Genomic DNA, 22,524 nt, shown 5'->3' with positions numbered 1-22,524 from the left:
CTAGCCAGCTCCCTGACACGGGCATGGAACTGGTCCATCGTCTCCCCTTCCCTCTGACGTGCTTGTCCCAATTTGAAGACCTCAAAGTCTACATTCAGTTGGGGGTCAAAATGGCCGTTCAAAGCGGCGACCGCTGCGTCATAGTCGTCCGCTGGCCCTGTATTGGGCAGGTGTTTAAACAGTCTAAATATTTCACCGCCCGCATAGTGTAGCAGAAGCGATTGTTTCACAGCTTTGTCAGTCTCCCTCGTCACGACAAAATAGTTCTCCAACCTTTCAAGCCATATTTTCCATCTGGGCGAGGCCGTAGGCGGGTCTAACGCTTCGCGAAACGGTGGTAGCACCGCTGTGGCGGCATGCTGGAATGGGATGTTGATAACTGGCGGTGGCGCGTCTTCGTCTGTCATGGTGGTGATATGCCTGGGTGGTGTCAGTGGGTCCCTCCTGACTATTTTCCCTTTCTGCGCTGGCTCTGCGACGTCACATGGCAGCTGCGCAGCTCACCTCAGTGTCGTCGCGATGTCCGTAGGCCTCGGGGATGCTTCGTGGTGGGCACGCTGCAGGACGTGTTCCTTCCCGGGTGATGACAGACCCAGGCGGCACGCGGGTGTGGCGCGCTGGTCCAGAGGCTACTCTGCTGCCGGTCCTTGTGGGAGGCACTCTGGGGCGTAGTGGACACGTCCTCCACTGAAGTTCCCTGCACCCATGCACTGTGAGAGTCTCTCTGGGCGTTTGCAGCGTCTCACGCGCAATGCATGAGCAAAAACAGGGTGCCGCGCCGATCCACGACTCACGCGCAATGCGTGGGGAACGGCAGGTAGTCGCAGAAGGCGGGCCGCCTTCGCGCCCGTCAGCGCCGCTTGCTGCACCCTGACGCGGGGGTGGTTCTCCGACTCAGGCGGTCCCTCCACAGTGCTCCAGGGGGTGTTCTGGCCCGAAGGCAAGGGCCTAGACAGGCACGCAGGCCCCAGCGTGGCCGGGTGCACCCAGCAGCAGATGCGCGGTAGGCACCGCGGGGAGGAGCAGGATGCTCCGAAACAGCACGGGTGTGCGAGTGAGGGTTGGGCCCCCTCCGCTCATCGCCAGTGATCTGTCCTGACTTTGGGTGAACCACTGGAGGCCTGGTTGGGCTCACGCTCTTGCGCGGGGGCTGGCAGCGCCGCGGCAAAGACATACGCCGACACAGTGTCTTAGTCGGAAGTGACGTGCCCGAGCGCGCGCCCTTCTTTTATTGCACGCCGCAGCCACGCCTGGCCTGCGGATGTAGGGGTGCATGTGCGTGTGTCAACTAGACCGCTCACAGCCATTACAGGAATTAGATGAGAAACTCCCAAGTGAGAATCCATGCCTAGTTCCCTTACTCTTCGCTCCCCCACACATCTGATGACCAACATAGATCCAGTACTTTGAGCTGAACAATGCTCTTTCCCCAGGCAAATGGGTATAAGCCATGACTCAGGGCAGAGGAGCCGCCAGGAGACGCATCACTAAAGTGTTCTCTAAAGTTTAAAGTATGATGTTAGAGCATTGACTGTTTAAGGTATATCTTTGTTTATTGGATATTGGTAACCTCCTCAAGTACACATGGATAAAAGTACAGAGAACATTTATGAGACATTCAATGATTAAAGTTTGGATTCACACCCAAGGGCATAAAGTGGGACATATTGTTCAAAATCTTGGTTGAGTCATACATGACCACTGGCGGGTGGATGCCATATATATGACTGGACATGTTAAAAAATTATATGAATGCCAATAAAGATATATTTAAAAAAAAATAAAAGTCAAGAAAGTAACAAGAGATCCTTTCTATACAATGCAAACACTGTGACGCATCTTCCCTTACTTAGGATTTTACCACAGTATACACACATCAATATTTGTTGGTGCTGTTACATCTTCATTTTGGTGATGAGCGCTACGCTGGATTTTCTAGATACTAAATGCCAGAAACCGGTCCCCGGAAGCTTGTCTCCTTTCTGGTGAAGAATTGGCTTGGTAGTTTGGTCTGCCCTGTTCCCATGATGCACTGGGCCAGGGACAGACTAATTTGCATATAGCCAGGTTCTGAGCTGGGATGGTGCAGTGAGCTAAATAACGGTGATGGATCAAGCCCTGATCTTTGGACTGGGTAAGAGTGGTCTGCTTAATTCAGACACTCTGTTCATCACCACCCCCTTTTCTGAACAGTATACACACATCAATATTTGTTGGTGCTAAGACATCTTCATTTTGGTGATGAGCGCTACGCTGGATTTTCTAGATACTAAATCAACAAGTTAACGTACATTTTGAATGTGGCATTCCCCAGGTCTTAAACTGACTCAAAATGGACTACTTCACTTACTTGACCTCAAAACACTACACCAGTTACCAGTCGCAAGAATAAAGTCTTTCAAATTCCTCTGCATTGGTTACCTGTTGATCCAATCCATGAACAGGACCAATTTTATAATCTGACCTCAAAATGTATGGTCAAAACAGAAAACTGAGATCCAGAATGGTTCCACTACTGTTCATTCGCAAAACCTGGATTGGTGGGAGTTATTTCTCTGTATAAATATGCAGGATCTGAACCTTGCTCCTGAAGAGAACAGCATAATTATTATTCATCTAGAATATTCTGAAAACAAGTAAAGACCTGCCTTTTTTTCAAAAAATGACTCTGTTCCCTTCATATAAAGTCATACTGGTTTCCAAACTGAACCTATGTAGATAACTCACATTTTTTGCATGTCACATCTTGTGTAAAGCACTGCTACATGCCAAGCACACCACTTCCAGAAAATAAATCGGTGCCTGGCAATATGTGGAAAAGACTCATAAGGTATCAGTTAAAATTCAGATTTTATCTCTGGAATTTCAACCATCTGTAGAGGGAAACCCATTTCAACACAGTCATTACATCGCACTGCTTTTATAACGCAACTGTTACAACGCGAGCGCCTTTACATCGAGTGCCTTTACATCGCATGCCATTACAACGCATTCCATTACAACGCATGCCTTTACAACGCATTATAAGGTAAGTAATGGAGAACTTACCCTACTGTTGCACTAAGAGTATTATGCATAGTAAAGGTATGCGTTGTAATGGTATGTGTTGTAATGGAATGCGTTGTAATGGTAGTTTAAAAAAATGTTTTGTAATGGCATGCATTGTAAAAGCATGCATTGTAACGTCATATATTCATCTGTAGTGTCAGGACCACAAAGTTCAAATATCAATTTCCACACATGACCAAACACCTTCTTTAGTAAATGTGAGATGCCTCAAAAAAAAGGTGACAGTTAATCAAACACAGAATATACCTTTTCAGATGCAAACACTTCATCTCCTTCTTGAAGAAGGTTTGCACCAGGGACATCTTTTGCTGTGATAACATCAACCACTCCTGGTAGTTTGAGGGCCTCCGCAGCATCAATTTTCCTTGAAGGAATCAAAAAGTAAGCCACAATTTTACTTTAGGGAAAAGGCACTAAGAAAATAGCAAAGTTGCAAAACACTCTTGTGTCCCTCTTCCTTGTACTAACATGCTCAAAATAGGGGTAGAGCACAGCCATCGACACCTCCTCAAATATCGAATCTGGAAAATGCCTTTGATGAGGAGGTGCCTCCATTAAACTGAACTTCATGTTTCTGCTCGAGTACTACACAGCAATCCTGGTCTGATTTGTGAGTAATACCCAGTGCCCCTGAAATTATGCAATTTTGAGGCTGAGGCATTTTCTGCATAATTATGGATTTGCCACATAATCCATCATTTGCTACATATTCGACAGATTTTACCTAAAAATAGTTTCTGGTTGAAACAGATAAAGTTACTAAATAAATAGCAACATGTGTTGCCATGGTTGTCATCTTTCTGTTACTGTTTTTAGTATTTTGGTGTCAATCTGGTACTACTTAAAGTGACACCTTTGCCCACACAGTTTTCACCTGTAAAAATGACACAACAATGAGGTAATAATATCACAAAATGTGCTGCATAATGCCGCATAATTTCTTGCCGGTTAATTTAATCCACCCTGCTCCATAGTTTCGCCCTCCCTGATGCATGATTCCAGTGGGCCTGTTTTTTTAAACATTTCTTTATTGCCATTTTTAATCGAGAATCTATGCATATTGTATAGGATACAGTACGAAAGTCATATAATAGGCGAACACTACATCCCAGTATATTGGCATGAGTTAAAGTTTGATAGTAAATTATGAAATAATAAAGAGATTTAAAAAAAAAAATCATAAAATGCTAGGGGGGGTCACAGCAAGTTAACAATTAAAAGGAAATATGATAAGGATAGGACCATTAACACCGTGTCTCGTAGAGTAGCCAATGTATGCATCATAACTTAGAAAACAAAAGTCAATAACATCATGTACTGCCTGGCTGGCTCTTCCCATAGCAACTAACGGGAAACGTGGGGACATGAGTGGTAGGATTATGTCACAACATGAGGGGCGATGACTGACAGGTGCTCTAGGGGAGGCAAGGGAGCGGGAGGAACCTCGATGTATTCCCTCCCACGGGGACCGCCTTCAATGTCAATAAACCATGCATGTGGGGGTGAATGGATCCCCCAGGTATCCAACTGGCTCCCTGTGGCAGGCTCCGCAGCCCGAGATAGTGGGAGGCGGATTCTGGCTGGCAAACAACATAAGAACATAAGTGTTCCACATCATGGCTGCTCCATCTCCCCTTTGGAGGACACATCATGGCTGCTCCATCTCCCCTTCGGAGGACACATCATGGCTGCTCCATCTCTCCCTTGGGGTGGGCGATAACGTGTCATGGCATCTGCCTCTGCTCGGGCCCATTTACGAGTCATTTGTAACCAGTTCTTATTCGTGGGTGGGTGGGAGGCCTTCCAGTTCATTGCGATCAAGTGCTTAAATAGGACTAAGGCCAGATCAACAAACATATATCTATAAATATACCATATGTGGTGTCTCCGTAGCCACATCTCGAGCATGCAGGAGATACTGCAGGGTATGTTTTGTGGAGGCGGTGCAGTGTGAGGTATGTTTGGTGCAAATAATTAAATTGCGTACATTTTAGACGGCATTACTTGAAACTTGCTTCACCAGCTCCAGAGCCATGGCTCACTGCTTGGAGGTTAATTCCAAGGAAACCCTCCCATTCGAGTTGGTCTTGGGTTAAGAAGTCCAGACATCTTCCCTGTAGAGCTGCATATAATACTGCATATAATACCGAGATCGCCCGGCGACCAAGCTTATGTGTCAAGATGCATTGCAATCCCAGGTGCAATTGTGGCTCAGCCTGCCCCGAGAGCCCACATATCCCCAGTGGCTGCCATAAGTGCATTATGTGTTAGGAAGAGACAGGTACCAAGCAGCCCATAATGTTCCTGCAGGCCCTGGAAGGATAACAGAGCACCATGGTTGTATAGATCACCCAATTGGGTGATTCCGGTCTCTCACCATAGAGAGGGATCCTGGACTTCCTTTACAGTTTGCAGAGCAGGCACACTCCAGAGGGGAAGCTGTGGTGCATAAGGTGCCAGAGTTTGCCTAGGTTGCATATATCATTTCCAAATGAGCTTGACCACTCGAGTGAGCACACCCAGTTCCCAGGCAGGTCTACTTGAGGAGAACCGCAAGTCTAGCACGTTCATTCCCCTCAGCACTGCCTGGACCATGATACGTCCTATCTCTGGCCAGTCATCCCATAGGCCATTGCAATTGGGCCACTGTGAAATATAACTCCAGGTATGGGACCTCAAGTCCCCCCTCAAGCATGGGACGCTGAAGCATGGGGAGCGAGACCTGCTTCCGAACAGGCCCCCTCACAAGCTCATACCATTCTTCTCAGAGATCTGAAAAAGGACCTAGCCGGAATTACTGGCAGAGCTGCAAAGAAATATAAAAGCCTTGGAATTACCAGCATCTTCACTAGCGATGCCCAGCCCATGGGGAAGGGGAGCAATCTGGCCCAAAGTGCTAATCGAGGCCAGGGCCTTACCATGATTGCTAAATCTATCCCAAAAGTGATAATCAAGGCCATTATATTAGATATTTACACCAAAGTAATGAAACGTGTCAAACCTTCAAGAAAGGCGCCCTGCACACAGCTCCTCCTTACGCTCTGGCTGAATTCTGTGTTAAGGGAAGATACACACCTTACCCCAGTTAACCTTGAGGCCTGTCATCTCTACAAAGAGATCAAACAGGTCATAGAGGAACAGCATTGAGTGGGAATGATCTCTCAGATATATCAACACATCGTCCAGATATAAGAACACAGTGTGCCAGTTCGGTCCTATTTTGATGCCCCAGAGAGTGTCCTTGGCATCTAGCAATGCAGCAAGTGTTTCCATGGCGAGCGCAAAAAGCACCAATCAATCATATCATTTGTAAAGCGCACTACTCACCCGTGAGGGTCTCAAGGCGCTGGGGTGGGGAATGCTGCTACTGCTCGAAAAGCCAGGTCTTGAGGAGTTTTCTGAAGGTCAGCAGGTCTTGGGTCTGCCGTAGGTGGATGGGGAGGGTGTTCCAGGTCTTGGCGGCGAGGTGGGAGAACGATCTGCCGCTGAAGGTCGCTCTTCGGAAGCGGGGGACTGTGGCGGGGGCAAGGGTGGGTGGGACGTTGCTGGGGTTGGAGAGTTCCTTCACGATGTTGAAGAGCTCTTAGCTGTTGTGCGCGTTGTTGTCTAGGCGGTCTTTGAAGGAGGCTCTTTTGGCAGATCAGATGAGGTATGGTGTCTGCGGGTGGCGTTCTTTTGGGCTGCGTGGCTGTCCAGTGTTCGTTTACAGAGCCAGATCTTCTCCAGCTTTCGGCAGGTTTGCTTGGAGGCCCAGAGGTCTTCAAAGAACCAGCTCGCTTTCTTGTTGGTGTGACTGTTGGATGGTTTCTTGATCGGGCGAGGGTGTTGGAGCAGTCGTTGATCCACTGTCTGAGGTTGCGGGCGGCGGTGTCGGGGTCAGTGGGGTCGGCCGGTGGGCTCTCGGCAAAGGTGGTGGTTAGCTGGTCTTCGGTGACTTTGCTCCAGCAGCGGCAAGGCATCTGTTGGGTGTGGTCGTGCGTGGTGGGTTTCTTGAAGTTGATGCAGCGATGGTCGGTCCAGTGGAGTTTGGTGGTGTGGTTGATGGAGACGTGGGGGCTTGCCGAGAAGATCGGGTCAAGCGCGTGACCGGCGGAGTGGGTGGGTGTTGTGATGAGTTGTCTGAGTCCGAGGTTGGCTAGGTTGTCGATCAGGGTAGTGGAGTTGGTGTCTTTGTTGTACTCAAGGTGGAAGTTCAGGTCCCCGAGGAGGATGTAGTCTGTGGAGGCAAGGGCATTTGTGCTGACGAAGTCGGCGATGGAGTCACTGAACTGTGGTCGGGGTCCGGGGGGGTCTGTAGATGAGGATTCCTCTGAGGGTGGTGTTGGGGTCAGTGTGGATCTGGAGGTGCAGGTGTTTAGCGGTGCTGAGGGTGTCGTCGGTGTTGGTCGAGACTCTGAGTGTTCCTGTGGACAATGGCGATTCCTCCTCCTGCTCCTTTGGTGCGGTCCTTCTGGGTGATCTTGTAGCCTTCCGGGACGGCTATGGCTATGTCGGGTGCTGAGGCGGCAGCCAGGTCTCCATCAGGAAGGCGACGTCTGGGGAGGTTGAGTGGAGTAGGTCCCAGAGTTCAACGGCGTGTTTGCAGGCGAAGCGGGTGTTAAGAAGGATGCATCTGAGGTGGTTGGGTTCTTTCATGGTCGGCAGCATGGTGGGGCGGATGCTTGTGAAGCTGCAGTTCCGGCAGATGAAAGCTCTGTGGGTGCGCTTCGGGGCTGCCAGAAAGCAGATGTGTGAACGTCCGGTGTTGAGTGCATGGAGGGTTCTGGCATTGTAGCGGGGTCAGGCGTTTTGGCGTTCGTGGGGTCCAGAGGTCCTGGCGCTGGGCACAGTCCAGTCGCGGACAGGCGCAGACAGGCTTGCCTTAGGCGTGCCTTTGGCAGCCCAGCCACACACCCGCTGCGCAGCCTCCATATGAGGGCATGTGGGAGGGAGGAGCAGCCGGGGGAGAACTGGGCACAGGAAGGAAAAACAAGTTTAGGCACGAAAACAAGTACAGGCACTGGGGAATAAAAACAAGTCTGGGCAAGAAAGCAAGTACAGGCACAGAGTAAGGAAATCAAGTCTGGGCAAGAAAGCAAGTACAGGCACAGAGGAATAAAAACAAGTCTGGGCAAGAAAACAAGTACAGAGAAAAGGAACACCCTTGACGGGTCCCTGTGTCTATAGAGAAAGAATGCAATATCTGACGGCCAGTGCGGACCCGGGCTAGTGGAGCTGTATACAGAAGCTTGACCCAAAACAGGAAGTTAGGACCAATCCCAAACACCTCCAACACTTAAAGCAGGTAGGACATACCAATCATATCAAATGCTTTTTTCCGAAATCTAGGGAGACCGTCACTGACAGGTCAGCCTCCCAGTCATCTCATCCATGATATGGCACAACTGTCGAATGCTGTAGTGCATTGACCTCAGTGGCACAAACCCACATTGGTCCAGATTCACCTGAGAGATAAGCATCAGGAGCAGTCTATTGGGCAGGACCTTAGTCAGAACTTTATAATCAATGTTCAATATTGATATTGGACGGTAGGAACCAACCTTAAGAGGAATTCTACCCAGTTTCGGAAGCACCACTATGAGAGCCTCACGAAGAGACCTAGGCAGGATGCCCCGTTGGTTTGCTTCCTGGTATATTTCCAGTAGACGAGGAGCAAGGATGGTGCTAAAAGCCACGTAGTACTCCACAGGAAACCAATATGTACCTGGAGTCTTACTACAGGCCATCTGGTGAACTGCTAGATTATGCTACGATTCGTACACTGTATTATGTTTTGCTTTCTTTTGCACTGCTCTGTAATTGTGTGAAGCGCTCCGAAACGTTCCGGTCAGGCTAGCACTATATAAAACTTCCTAAATAAAATAAATAAAATGCTCCTCAGTCTGAAGAGGTTTCTCCAGGTCTAGCAGTTGCAGCGGGGTCAGCTGGGGAAGGGCTGCTTCGCATAAGTAATCCCGCACTTGTGCTAATGTGGGCTCCTGGGGGGAGGAGTACAGCCTCTCATAATACTGGGCGAACAAACACCTCATTAATGTCCGCCTGAGTAGTTCTCAAACCACCTGTGTCATCAATTATGGTGCCCACCGAGGTCTTGGGGACCTCCAACCTCAGTAACCAAGCCAAGCACTTAAATACTGCGCTCTGGTTCTTCCTTATGGAATTTTGAGTTTTGGACATCCCGCCATTTTTGCTATTGGACTCAAGGTGGAAGTTCAGGTCCCTGAGGAGGATCCGCCATCTTGCAGGACCCCAATTTTTTCCCACTTCCATCTGGTCTTCCCTTGACAATCCTCTATTGTTTTTCTCCTTCTTCCTGGTCTCCTCACCCAATCTCACAACAATACTCTCATCCTCCCTACCTTACCCACCACTTTCCCACTCACTCTGTTATGATTGAGCAACTAATTGTTTAATTTATCGTACCTATAACTCATACCTATAACCCTGTCTCTAGTGACTTATTTACATCCCTCCATTTCTTTGTGAAGCTGGTCTCCGTTGATTCCCGTGACCCGGACCCGCCATCTTGTATGACCCCTGTCCCTCCCTTCTTTCCTCCCTCCTGACTCCTTCTGATGACCCGCAAACGTTTTTCTCTTTTGCTGAACGCCCTTACCCCATCCCCCTTCAGCTGCCTTTTTCCCCTCCCAGCTATTCCCTGGCTCCAATTCTTATCCCCCTTTTCCATCTTCTGCCTCTTATTACTTGTCTTTTCTTTGTAATTTGCTGTGAAAAATGTTTAAAATACTGTACGTTGTAACACGCTATGTTGGTTCCTTATGTAAAGCTCTATGATACCTCCGGGTCTAGCCAGCACTATATAAAACTCAATAAATAAATACAATAAAACATATGCTTTGGTTTATTGCCGTCAGCGTGTTGGCAAGTCAGGGCCAATTTATAGTCCAGGTCACAAAGTCTCTGCACTTCCTCCTTACATTCATGGCGCAAGCCGCCAGTCGGGGTGTGCATTAGATGCTGACACCGCCTCGATCTCTGTGGTCCGCAAGCAGCCCTCTAAAGTCAGAACTCTATGAGTGAGATGATTTCACACCCCACGCAGTGGCCAAACACTGCCCCCTCATAACCAAATGAATGGCATTCCATCCCAAACCCAGGGAATCCACCAACCAAGTGTTCTCCTTCAAATAGCGGGAGAGCTGCACAGCAATGGTGTCTTTGTATGCTGTGCCCTGCAGAGCCTCTGCCAATGGAGCCAGGTCAGAACATGAATCCTCACCCCCTCCACTGGAATGGAACCAAGAGTGGGTTATGATCAGATAGGGTCCTACCCTCCTATTCAGAGTTGCGTATGAGGGACCAGCAATCCACAGTGCAGAAGAAATAATCTAACCCGGTATGGACCTGATGACCTGGTTCATAATAAGAATACTCTGCCTCTCCTGGATGTCCCAGCCGCCAGATATCATGCAAGGTAGACATCCTGGACCATTGTTGGACGTGTTTTGTCGCTTGTTTGCCAGGAGTGGCTGGGAGTGGGGGACCAAGCGATCCAAGTCAGTGTTGTATGCAGCTCAAATCTCCCCCCAAAACCCCGGGGCTTGGGGATCCTGCAAAAAAGTAGGGGATAATTTGTTTAGGGAAACACACCCTGGAAACCTATTGGGTGCATAAAGGGACACCATGAAAAAGGGGCGCCCATCTAAGGTGCGCACCAGGATTTCATAATGGCCCTCCTCATTAACAAGGACTCTTGACTTCACAAAAGGTACCTCCAGAGCAATGCAGATAAGGACCCCTCAGGCTAGGGCTGAGTATCCAGCCCTAAAGACCTGCCCACTCCAGCACCTACCCACCTTGCTGTGGCCAGGTGGGTCTCCTGAAGACAAGCAAAATTAATGTGTCTGGGCTGGAGAAAAGCATATATCCTGTGTTTCCTGGCAAGAGTTGCTATACCATGGACATTCCACGAAAAAGCGTGAAAGGTGTGGGCCACGTGTGCAGACAATATACCCTGTGGATCATAGGTTCCATACCGTCCCTCCGCCCCAGCTGGGTCCCCAAACACCCCAGTCCCTCCTCCAACCAGCCAGGAAATCAAAAAAACAATTGAACAAATCAATAGAACAACTCCCCTGTCCTACGCCTGATCACCTTCTGGCTTCATGCCAAATCCCCTCAAACAATGCAACTGGAACACAACTAATGTCTTTGACATATTCAAGTCCATATGGAATGCTCCAATGGGGAGCGGGCCAAGTGAAGCTGTGTGCAGCCTGAAAATGTCAAAGTTCGAACCTTCCACTGAGGAGGCCCATGGCGAGTAATGTGACATCTAGTCCTCGTAGTCAGTGTAGATTACCTGCAGGAAGTTATCAAATCCAACAGCAATGTACCTTCACCGGGTTGCTCACCTCCCTGGCAAAAAGTACAATGTCAGATGTTGGCCGCCGACCGCAGGGTGAGTTTCAGGCCCTGGTAGACCCCAGCTGTCGATGTCAGTGAGCCACATGAGTATGATCCTGACTCCAATGGGAGCTCCTGGTGTAGACAAGTGAAGGGGTTTGTGCTATGAAGTGAAGCCTCTGATACCGCACGAGCCTGCTCCGCTGTCACTAGATCTTTGGTCGGCTTTGTTTTAAGGTATCCATGTTTGCTCCATCTTCGTTGGGGCACCAACCAGTCTTCAGCGCCTAAGTCTTCAGATGGAGTATGCATGAAGTCTTTAGCATGGAGTCAGGTCCATGCATCTTCTGTTGAATTAAATTTGGGTACTCTATCACCATCGATCACCCTAAGCTTCGCAGGGAACAATTTATAAAATTCAGCTCACGAAAACACTGATTGACCTCGGAGTAAAAGCCATGGCTCCGCTGTACATCAATCGTGAAGTCAGGAAATGCTGTAATTGTCGGATTTTCATACAGCCAAGGGCCCTTTGTGTGAAAACGCTGCACTAGCAGGTCATGGTTATTAAGAAGGTGTGCTATAATAAGACACTGTGGGGCCCCTGGAAGGGGTGACTGTCCTAGCGTTCGATGCCCCCCTTCAATGGAGAATTTTACCACCTTATTTTCAGGGCGGATGGGCGCCATCCAGTCCTCTATGAACAATTCCACATGGGGATCATCAGATCATTCGGGAAAGACCAAGAAGCAAATTATTCCATATGTTCCAGTCGGCCCTGCAGGTCATGCATTGTTAACTTGCGATGGTCAGAGCGTAGCAGATTCACGTAGAGTGAAACAGTGTAGATGTGGGCTTCCAGACACATTTTAGTTTCCATGATGGCCTGTCGGACCTAATGAAACTGAGTGGAAAGATTCTGAAGAGTTGCTTCAAGGTGTAGGTGGCTATCAAGAGTCCTGTACGCAGGAGCGGAGATAAACGTCGCTTCTACAGCGCCATTGACTAACGATTTGGTAGTCTTGGTCTTCCCCATCTTTGTCAGGTAAAACAAAGCTAAGGGTAACGGAAGGGGCAATAGGTGCAAGAACTGTTTGCAGTCTCTAGTCCACAGGGTAGGACACACGTTGGCACACTCAACACAAAGTGGGCTTTCCTCTTGCAAAGGGGATTAAGGCTCAAGCAGGCCAGCCAGTGTGCCCCCAGAGAGCGATGCCAGCAATATCCTGGGAAGTAGTGAGGGCAATACAGCAGTTCGAGGTGTCAGAATGTTAATATGTTAATATGGAACATTATACAATATGGCTATTTGTACAGTTTGTAGCAGTCTATCTTGTAATGTGTGTAACGCAAGTATAAAATAATTACTTACACATTCACTGTGCTTTCTGTCACAGGCTGTGACCTCGTACCACTACAAATACACAAGTCACTATTCTCCACTGCACCAACCAAATGTTTTTTTGTGGCTCTCTGGTTTTAGCACTCCGCCCATCATCTCCTTGTGTTTGCTTTGTTTGCCCTAAGTTGGCAGGGTATGCCCAGACGTGGGCCCTTTGCTCACTTTGCCACTGGTTTCAAGCTAGCCTGGCTGATGAAGGGTGTTACCCAGAAACTGGTCCCAGGATGCTTGTTTCCGGTTCAGGGAAGACCTGACTTCGCAGTTCGGGCTGGACTGTTCCCATGAGGCACAGAGTCAAGACTGATTTGCATATAACTGGGTATGAACTGAATGGGCAAAAAGAGCTAAAGAATGATGATGGATTCAACCCAGATCTGTTACTGGGGGTGAATGTCTGAAAAGTTTCAGGGATCCGTCCATCATCTCCTTGTGTTTGTTTTGTTCGCCCTAAGTTGGCAGAGTATGCCCAGACGTGGGTCCCTTGCTCACTTGCTCACATTGCCACTGGATTCAAGCTAGCCTGGCTGATGAAGGGTGTTACACAGAAACCAGTCCCAGAATGCTTGTTTCCAGTTTAGGGAAGACCTGGCTTGGCAGTTCGGGCTGGACTGTTCCCATGAGGCACAGGGTCAAGACTGATTTGCATATAGATGTGTCTGAACTGATTGGGCAAAGTGAGCTAAAGAATGATGATGGATTCCACCCAGATCTGTGACTGGGGGCGAGTGTCTGAAAAGTTTCAGTGCTCCGTCCATCATCTTGTGTTTGCTGTGCACGCCCTAAGTTGGCAGGGTATGTCCAGATGTGGGTCCCTTGCTCACTTTGCCACTGGAATCAAGCTAGCCTGGCTGATGAAGGGTGTTACCCAGAAACCGGTGCCAAGATGCTTGTTTCCGGTTCAAGGAAGACCTGGCTTGGCAGTTCGGGCTGGACGGTTCCCATGAGGCACAGGTTCAATAATGATTTGCATATAGCTGGGCGTGAACTGAGGTGGCAAAGTGAGCTAAAGAATGATGATGGATTCAACCCAGATCTGTGACTGAGGGTGAGTGTCTGAAAAGTTTCAGCGCTCTGTCCATCATCTCCTTGTGTTTGCTCTCTGGTTACACAGAGACCTCTGCAGTGCATTAAATGATAGAAGTTTCATAATGTACTACAGTGCATTTCTCACTGAGTAACAACTTTTTAAAATGTATTTTTGTTTTAAGCTACCCATTATTTCATATGTAGCTACCTGATGGTGAAAGACTGAAAGAACAAACAAAATATTTTGGTGCTGATTATGAGAGGCTTGTGCCACCAGAGCATCACTCTTTTTCAAGCTCTGACAGCACAAGCATTTTAATCATATCTGTTGGGTGATGCAAAGTCACCCTGCATGTCTTTGCATGGCATCATAGAAATGGAGTAAGACAAACCAGCCTAAGTCATTGCGATGCCTTACTCCATGTCAAGTAGGCATTCTCTGGGCATCGAAGTGGGTGTTCCCATGCAACATCCATGGATTTTGACACTGCCATAGATTTACAAAATCATGTAAACATGGGGCAGTGCCAAAACCTTGCGCCTCCCCAAAGCAGTCGTAACGAGGATACATTTTTTAATTTCTCCTCATTTTTTCGTCTTTCCATGTGTGCTACATTCTGCAGCACACACAGAAAGAGGAAGAAACCTCTCAGGGTTGTTTTTGTGCAGGAGGGTGCAGCTGCCTGCAAAAAAACAATACTGCCTACGTTGGCACTAGGCAGCAATTGGTGCGCCAACGCAGGGGGAAAGGACAGTAATTCACCATATTTTAAATAAGGTGCATTCCTGCCCTTTCACATTAGAGTAGGTCAGCTCTGCAAGAAGACTTACGGCGCTGCCCTACGCCAATTCCTCATAAATGAGGCCCTTTGTTTTTAGCCACATCTTTGACCACGCCCCCACGCTCACTGACCTTTTGTTTGCTAAACACTGTTTGATATTATTGCCCCACTGTAAAAATGATTTGTGGTGGGAATTGGGGTGGTTTATGGTTTTGGATGGTTGTCAATGATGGGGATTACCAAGTTCTATCAATTTTTGTCAGGAGGGGTCCTACTGCCTAAATAATTTGACAAGGGAGTCTTGGCATCAAAATTTTGAAGACCTCTGGGTCATCAGTGATGTCATCAGGGTTGCCACTGACCATGTCATGCGTGATGTAATACATGACGTCATAAGCAGTGCATTGCGGGAGCATAAGTTATAGTAAGCTCAGGTAACTATAACTGCTGAATTTCACTGGTTTAGTGTGAGTGAAATCTGAGCCTAACTATAATATCCTGGTAACCTTTGTTTTTTTCAGTAACTTTCTAAAGTTTTTTAAAATTCTATTTTCTAACTATAAAGTCCCTGTAACCTTTGGTTTTTTTAAGTGAATTTCTAAGGTTTTTCAAATTCAATTTCTAAACTATAATGTCCCTGTTACCATTGGTGTTTTAAGTGAATTTCTATATTTTTTTTAACTAGTAATCTCATTTGCAGAGTGGTGGAGAAAGGGGGAGGGGCCCTTGACCAGCTCTCAGAAGTCTCGCTCTATGGGGCTTGCTGGAGGCAACAGGAGGGCTTATTGGCCCCCAAGGCCCCTCAGCATCCAAGAGGACTTCATCCCCCAACCAGTAGTGTACCAGGAGGCACGTTTGCAGAGTGGTGGAGAAAGGGGGCATAGCCTCTGAAGACCTCCCAGCAATCCCGTTGTGTGGCACCTACTGGAGGTATCAAGAGGAGTAATTGGCCCCCAAGGACCCTCAAGAGCCAAGGGGACTTTATGCCCAACTAACAGTACACCAGGAGGAACATTTGCAGAGTGGTGGAGAAAGGGGGAGTGGCACCTGACAACCTCTCAGCAATCCGGCTGTGTGAGACTTACTGGAGGTAACAGGAGGGGTAGTTGGCGCCCAAGGACCCTCAGCTGCCAAGGTGACTTAATTCCCCAACCAGTTGGTGCCAGAAAGAGCTTTTGCAGAGAGGTGGAGAAAGGAGTGTGGCCTCCTAAGACCTCTCAGCAAACCTGCTGTGTAGGACTTACTGGAGTTAACAGGAAGGCTTGTTGACCCTCAAGGAGCCTCAGCAGCCAAGGGAACTTCATCCCCCAACCAGTAGTGCACTAGGAGCTGCGTTTGCAGAGTGGTGAAGAGAGGGGGAGTGGCCTCTGATAACCTGTCAGCAATTCCACTGTTTGGGCCTTACTGGAGGTAACAGGAGGGCGTGTTCGCCCCCCAGGACCCTCAGCATCCAAGAGGACTTCATCCTCCAACCTATAGTGCACCAGGAGGCGTGTTTGCAGAATGGTGGAGAAAGGGGCGGGCCTCCAGCGACATGCCAGGATTTTTTAAAAATTGCTTTTAAGTTATTAGTGGAGGAGGCTGCATGGTTCCCCCTACTGTGCTGATTTTGGGCCTGGGCACCCCATCCCCCAGGACCCGGCCTTTCAATTTAATTTTTTGAAAATAAGGGGAGGAGGGCCTTCCGGGCCGATTTCATCCCAGGGTCCACATCCCCCGAGACCCGGCCTCTATTGTGGGTACCCTGGTCCCACCCAGGGCACCCAATCCCATCTGTTGGGGAGCCTGAAGGCCCCAGCGGTTCCTGCCGCTTCCTGCCTCCTGCAGGAGGTGCCATTGCTTTCACAGAGAGGGAGCAGTTGAATATGGTGCTCCCTCTCTATGAAAGCACTTCTGCTCTGCTTTCAGCAAGTGAGAGCAAAAATGCTCTTGCTTGCTAAAATCTGAACATTTGCTGTGGGTTGGTGGAAGAGGCAAAGCTCAGCCAATCCACAGCAAACAGCTATGTCCCTGGGGTGGGTACCCCAAGACTTAGCAGGAGCCATCTGTGGGTCCAAAAGGGGGGCCCGGGGCTCCCCACCTTTCTTCGATTTTGCCCTGGGGAGGTGATGGTTCCTGGGGATCCGCGCGGCACCCACACGTTTCATTTGAGAAAAGACCCGGGGAGGTGGTGGCCCCTGTGGCTGCGGGGAGGACCGCGCACCTACCGCATTTATTCAAATTAAAGTCCTGGGGAGGTGGCGGCCCCCAGGGCTGCAAAGGGAGGAGGATCTGCGTCCCCTATATTGTTTTAGGATAAAGCCCCAGGGAGGTGGCAGTACCCGATACTGGGGGGGTTCCGCACGCCCGCCCAATTCAACAAAATTAAAGCCCCCCCAAGGTGGAGGCCACTGGGGTTGCAGGATGGTCTGAAAAGCCCCTCATCTTTTATTAAACAAGTCCAGGGGAGGTGGTGGTCCCCGGGAATTAATAAGCCCCAGGAGGGTGGGCCCGTATTGCCCCTATCCTTTATTATGAAAATTCCACTAGGACCTGGCACACCCGGGGGGCAATTATTAAAGAAGCGCAGGAGCCGGCAATTCTTTTTTATTTCATTTTCTTTTTTGGCCCTGCTGTGTCCTTGTGGGATCCACCTAGAGGCCTATTTCTACCCTGCCCCCTTTACTTTTTTTCTGGGACTCGGCTCAAGCTGAGTCCCAAGATGGCTGTCAAAAGTGGTTTGGAGTGTTGGCAGCCAGGCAGATCTCATCACATGATCCGGAGGGGTCCCGGACCAAGCAGACCACGCAACCTTTAAAACTGTTGTCACCGCACGCCACCACCTCATCAGAACAATAAAGAAAGCAGCCATCCAGGAATGCATCAACACTAACGCACACAACGTCAAATAACTCTTTGTCGTGGTCAAAGAATTTGACAAACCCACCACAGAGACATTCCATCCTCTCAAGACCCCTGCAACAACCTCGCACCTTCTTCCACTGCAAGATCAAGGAAGCCTATGACCACTTTGTAACCCAACACCGACCCACCCCACCCGCTACCTCCACACCCATTGGCTCCAGACCCCTGCAGACCTTGCCCACTGGACCACAAACACCTCTGACGACACACACTAATAATTATGAAGAGCATCCACTCCGGAGCTCCCTTTGACCCCTACCCTTACCACATCTTCAACAGAGATGGCACCTCCATCATACCTGAAGTCTGCTGCACCATCAACTGCTCCATCGAGTCCACCACCTTCCTGGAAGACTGGAAGATCAACCCGCTGCTGAAGAAACCCTCTGCCGACCCAAATGACCTCAAGAAATACAGACCCATCTCTCTGCTCCCCTTCCCAGCCAAAGTCATTGAGAAAGCCATCAACGCCCAACTCTTCAAGTTCATCTAACCGAACCAAATCCAGGACCTACCTCAATCAGGCTTCAGAAGCAACCACAGCACCGAGATCGCTCTCCTCGCCACTACAGATGACATCCACACTCTCCTTAACCCAGATGGAACTGCTGCCCACATCTTATTGGACCTCTCAGCCGCCTTCGACACTGTCTCCCAACACACCCTGTGTACCAGACTCCACAACGCAGGCATCCACGACAAAGCCCTAGAATGGCTTCGCTCCTTCCTCACTGGCTGAACACAGAGAGTCAGACTTAATCGTTCAACTCAGAACCCACAAAAATCAGCTGCAGAGTGCCTCAGGGATCCTCCTTGAGCCCCATCTTCTTCGACATATACATGGCTGGCAGCCATCGTCAGAAGCCACGGACTAAACATAGTCTCCTATACCAATGACACCCAGCTGATCCTCTCCCTCACAGATGAACCCACAGCCGCCAAGAGCAACTTCCACGATGGGATGAAGGCAGTCACTACCTGGATGAAGGACAGCTGCCTCAAGCTCAACTCAGACAATACCGAAGTCCTCATCCAGGGCTCCAGTTTCGTCCTCCTTCTTCAGCATGCTCCGTCTGTTTCATAAGATCTTCAAGTGAATCCTCACTGAGTCCAGGAAAACGGTCACTCATGCGCAACAGACTCGACTACGGCAAGCAACAGACTCGACTACGGCGACTACGGCAATGCACTCTAAGCCACCACATCCCAGAAGCTCCAGAAGAAACTGTAGAACATTCAGAATGCCTCCGCAAGACTCATCCTAAACATTCCACGTGGCAGCACATCACCGACCACCTGAGAGACCTTCACAGACTAGCTATCAACAAAAGAATTACCTTCAAGCTCCGAACGCATGCCTACATAGTTCTCCACAACACAGGACCTGAATACCTCAACCACCCTTTCTCCTTTTACACTCCCACAAGACATCTCCACTCTGCCCAACAGGCCCTGGCCACCATCCCACGGATCCTCAAGTGCAAGCCTGGAGGGAGATACTTCTCCTACTTTACTACCAAGACCTGGAACTTCCTGCTGCTGTGCCTCAGGCAATCACCATAACTGCTGCAATTCAGGAAGGACCTCACGACCTGGCTCTTCGACATAACTGCAGATCCATCTCCCCCACCTCGCCTTGGAGACCCTTAAGGGTGAATAGTTGCATTTCATAAGAATCTTGATTGACTGATTGATCCTCTGCGTCCCTATATAAACAAATTTGGATTTTCCTTAATATTTCAAAACTACTGAACGGATTCACACCAAATCACAAAAAGGCACTTCCCTGGACCAACATCTACCTTCCTACCAAATTTGTAGTAATTCCATTCAGCAGTTCGGGCTGTAGCCATGTCTAAAGGTCCTAGGGGAATTAACATGGGAAACACATATTTTTGACCACCTCCTTTTTCTCAGAACACCACGAAACTTTCCACATGCCACATGAATCACCGGGGCACTTATTTTGGAAACTTTTGGGAAGATTCATCAAACGACTCAGAGGTATAGGCAAGTAAAAAAAAATGCATTTCCTATGGAAACTTGTTACTAACTATAACTACCTACTGGCGATTGTCAGTTGGTAATATATAGACTGCCATTTGATACAGCTACATTGTATAGGCAAGGATGGACAACAAAACTGTTTTTAAACGTTGTTTGGATTTTTTGTCATATAAAATGAGGGAAAATAAATTTGTCTTTCAGATATTTTGATCTCATGAGTTGTTCAGTAGGAGGTATCTATTTACAAGTACTCAAGAAATATATGTTTTTATTAAATATATATATACAATAACAACTGAGGTGTAATTGTGGATAGAAAGATTGTGATAGATGTGCCCCCCTAGAGCTTTTCTTTTTTGTCTTGATAGTCCATGCCCTAACACAAGCAATAAAATGCCCCCTTGGCTCCTGATTGGGTAATAATAAAAGAACAATAATTGGAGGCAGTGCCCCCGTGGCACCAGACTCTAATGGGAGATTACCCATATGTTCCCATTAGAAATTACTCCATTAAAAGCACTGCATCTGCTGCATCACTGACAGCTATTCCCCTGTTACTAGCTCTAAAGGTAAAGGTTTCTAAAATTGTGCTTAAAATGACTCTGTTGTGCAGCTCCATACTCATATTTACTTTGAAAATAAATGTTGGCTACCTTCAGGCATTTTTGCATGGCCTAATGTTCAAGTGGTGCAGGGCTACCTGAGGGACCTTCAGCCCCTGCTGTGCATCCAACCGAGAATGCTCAAAGGATACCTAGCCAAGGACACCCAGCAAGTATCCACAGCCACTTGTAAAGAAAATGGGGCCTGCAGAATCTTCATTTGTAAAATAACTAAGTAACTGTTTGAGGTGGAGTGCCACTAGGCCAGGTGAAGTGCTGAAAATACAAAAAGTCCTGTGTCAAAGCTTCCTTCCTACCACTCAAATCCATTTTAGAAATGGAAAAGCATTTAAATGTCAAACTGAAAAGATGCCTTCAAAATAAGTGCAAAAGAGGACTGAATTTAGTAAGCACTTTTGAAACATTGGTTTCGATTGTGCCTTTAATGTTGTTGAAGCGCTACGTTTTAATATCCAAGGCAGTGCTCCTCAAGGTCCTATAACATCTGGCACTGTAAATGGTGCCCATACTTTACAAACCTTTGTTATACTTACAGGATCTTAGCATAAGCCCTGGTGCTGGTCACAAAGGTCATGAAGAGCTCTCTGTCCACTGCAGGAATATCATCAACATACACTGCCTCCCCAGTGGCTTGTTTGATAGCGGACAAGTGTGGGATGGGACGTCCAACAGTATCTTCTGCAGGCTGATTGGAAGGTACCTCCTGGAGACAAAAGAAATGTTATCATATCATGCAGCGTGGTGCAATATCTGACAAGCACCCATTACAAGATTGCAAACAAGGGGCTCACATTTCAAGGCAAAAAAGTATTCAATAAATATGATGGTGCGTTTCTATGACGTGTTTATCAATTTGTCGATCTGATACTCAGAAATGTTAGCACTTTTGGAGAACAGAGACGATGTTTTGTAATTTCATTTTTTTATTTTAATTTAATAAAAGGCACAACTTTTTCCAGTGGACACAAAATATTGAGGGGATGTAGTCTCTGTGCTATTCATAATAACGTTATTTAAAACTAATACCTCAAATCTTTCTTTCGGTTTTCAAAGTGTTTGTTGCCTAGTATAGTGTAACCTAGCTTAGTTCCTGAGTAGGCTCTTCTATTTTCCTTTTTGGTTCTTCTCCCACCAGGATAAGAAGAACAAGTCACTTGCATTTGGCAATGATCTTTCTGGTGGATACTTTATACCCCATGCACCAGACTATGGGGGTCATTAGGATCGCGGACGGACTTGAGTCCGTCCGCGACCCCAGAGTAGGAGGGAACGTCCGCATGGGCTGCAGCGTTCCCTCCGTGCAGATTAGGTTGTGACCGCCAGGGTGGCGGTCGCATCCTCTATCTTTAACATTGTGGCGGGTGCAGCTTCAAGCTGCACCCGCCGCAATGTTAAAAATGCATGCACCGCATTTACGTGCACAAAGCAGCAGGCACCGCGCGGTGCCTGCTGCTTTGTTCACGCAAATGCAGGGGGGTACCGTAGGTACCCCCATGTGCACTCCCACCCCTCCTTCACCCAGGGGGCCCGCAACGGGCCCCCGAAGTGAAGGTCCATATGCTTTTCCACAGCAGAAAAGCCGCCGCGGAAATGCATACATTTTACACCATCCTAATATGGCTGGCGGTGTCTGATAGACACCGCCAGCCATGTTAAAGCTTTTCCGCCGCGGTCGGAAGGCGACAATGGTGGAAAGGCTGCGGACAGCTTTCAAGACCCACCGCCATCCTAATATGGCGGTGGATATTTCGAGGCTCCGCAGCGGTTTTCCTGCATCCTCCGGGCCGGCGGTGGCTTCCGCCGGCCCGGAGGATGCGGGAAAACCGCTATCATAATCGGCCCCTATATGTGTAAGCTTTTCCGAGCACTATTCCCATGCACTGCTGGATGGCACCATGTGTCTCCGTGCTGGCTTTGTATTGCCTTGGAAGTGATGGAGAGGAGCTGGATATAAGCCCCATCCTTGTGTGCTGATGCCTGTTTCTTGCTTAACTCTTTTCAAGCCTTCAGATATGGAATGTAAAACATTTGTCAGCACCAGTGTGCTGACTTCTAACTTGTGGCCTTTTTAGATGGTAAGAAAAGGCTGCTCCACAGAATGAGGAGGCAGTAGGGCAGCGAGAAATCTCCGATTAGATAGAGTATCTACCAGAAAGAACATCACTGAAGGTAAATAACTTGTTCTTCTGATGGATACTTGAATCCGCCTATTCCTCACATGGTCTGTGAAGTGGAGTGAGACCAAAATGTCTTGCAGGACCAAGCGGGCTAAATACCCTTCCCACTGGACCTGGTTGTCAAGTCAGTAATGCTCCTTGAATGTGTACACAGAAGCCCACATCAA

The 22,524-nt window shown here is 48.3% G+C and overlaps 1 protein-coding gene across 1 annotated transcript in view; it reads right to left on the bottom strand.

The window, feature by feature from the left end:
* LOC147730418 (aldehyde oxidase 1-like) overlaps window positions 1-22,524 on the bottom strand; it is a gene marked incomplete at its 5' end in the record, with an annotated part of 524,934 nt that overhangs the window by 299,200 nt on the left and 203,210 nt on the right. Inside the window, 2 exons of the mRNA XM_086954065.1 lie at window positions 3,316-3,433; window positions 20,714-20,883. Of these exons, the coding sequence (XP_086810191.1) occupies window positions 3,316-3,433; window positions 20,714-20,883 (288 nt within the window). The remainder of the gene's footprint in view (window positions 1-3,315; window positions 3,434-20,713; window positions 20,884-22,524) is intronic.

This window comes from Lissotriton vulgaris, chromosome 2_1, assembly GCF_964263255.1.
Source record: "Lissotriton vulgaris chromosome 2_1, aLisVul1.2, whole genome shotgun sequence".
In the NCBI taxonomy this organism is placed as follows: domain Eukaryota; kingdom Metazoa; phylum Chordata; class Amphibia; order Caudata; family Salamandridae; genus Lissotriton; species Lissotriton vulgaris.
This window is presented reverse-complemented; position numbering and strand designations above follow the sequence as displayed.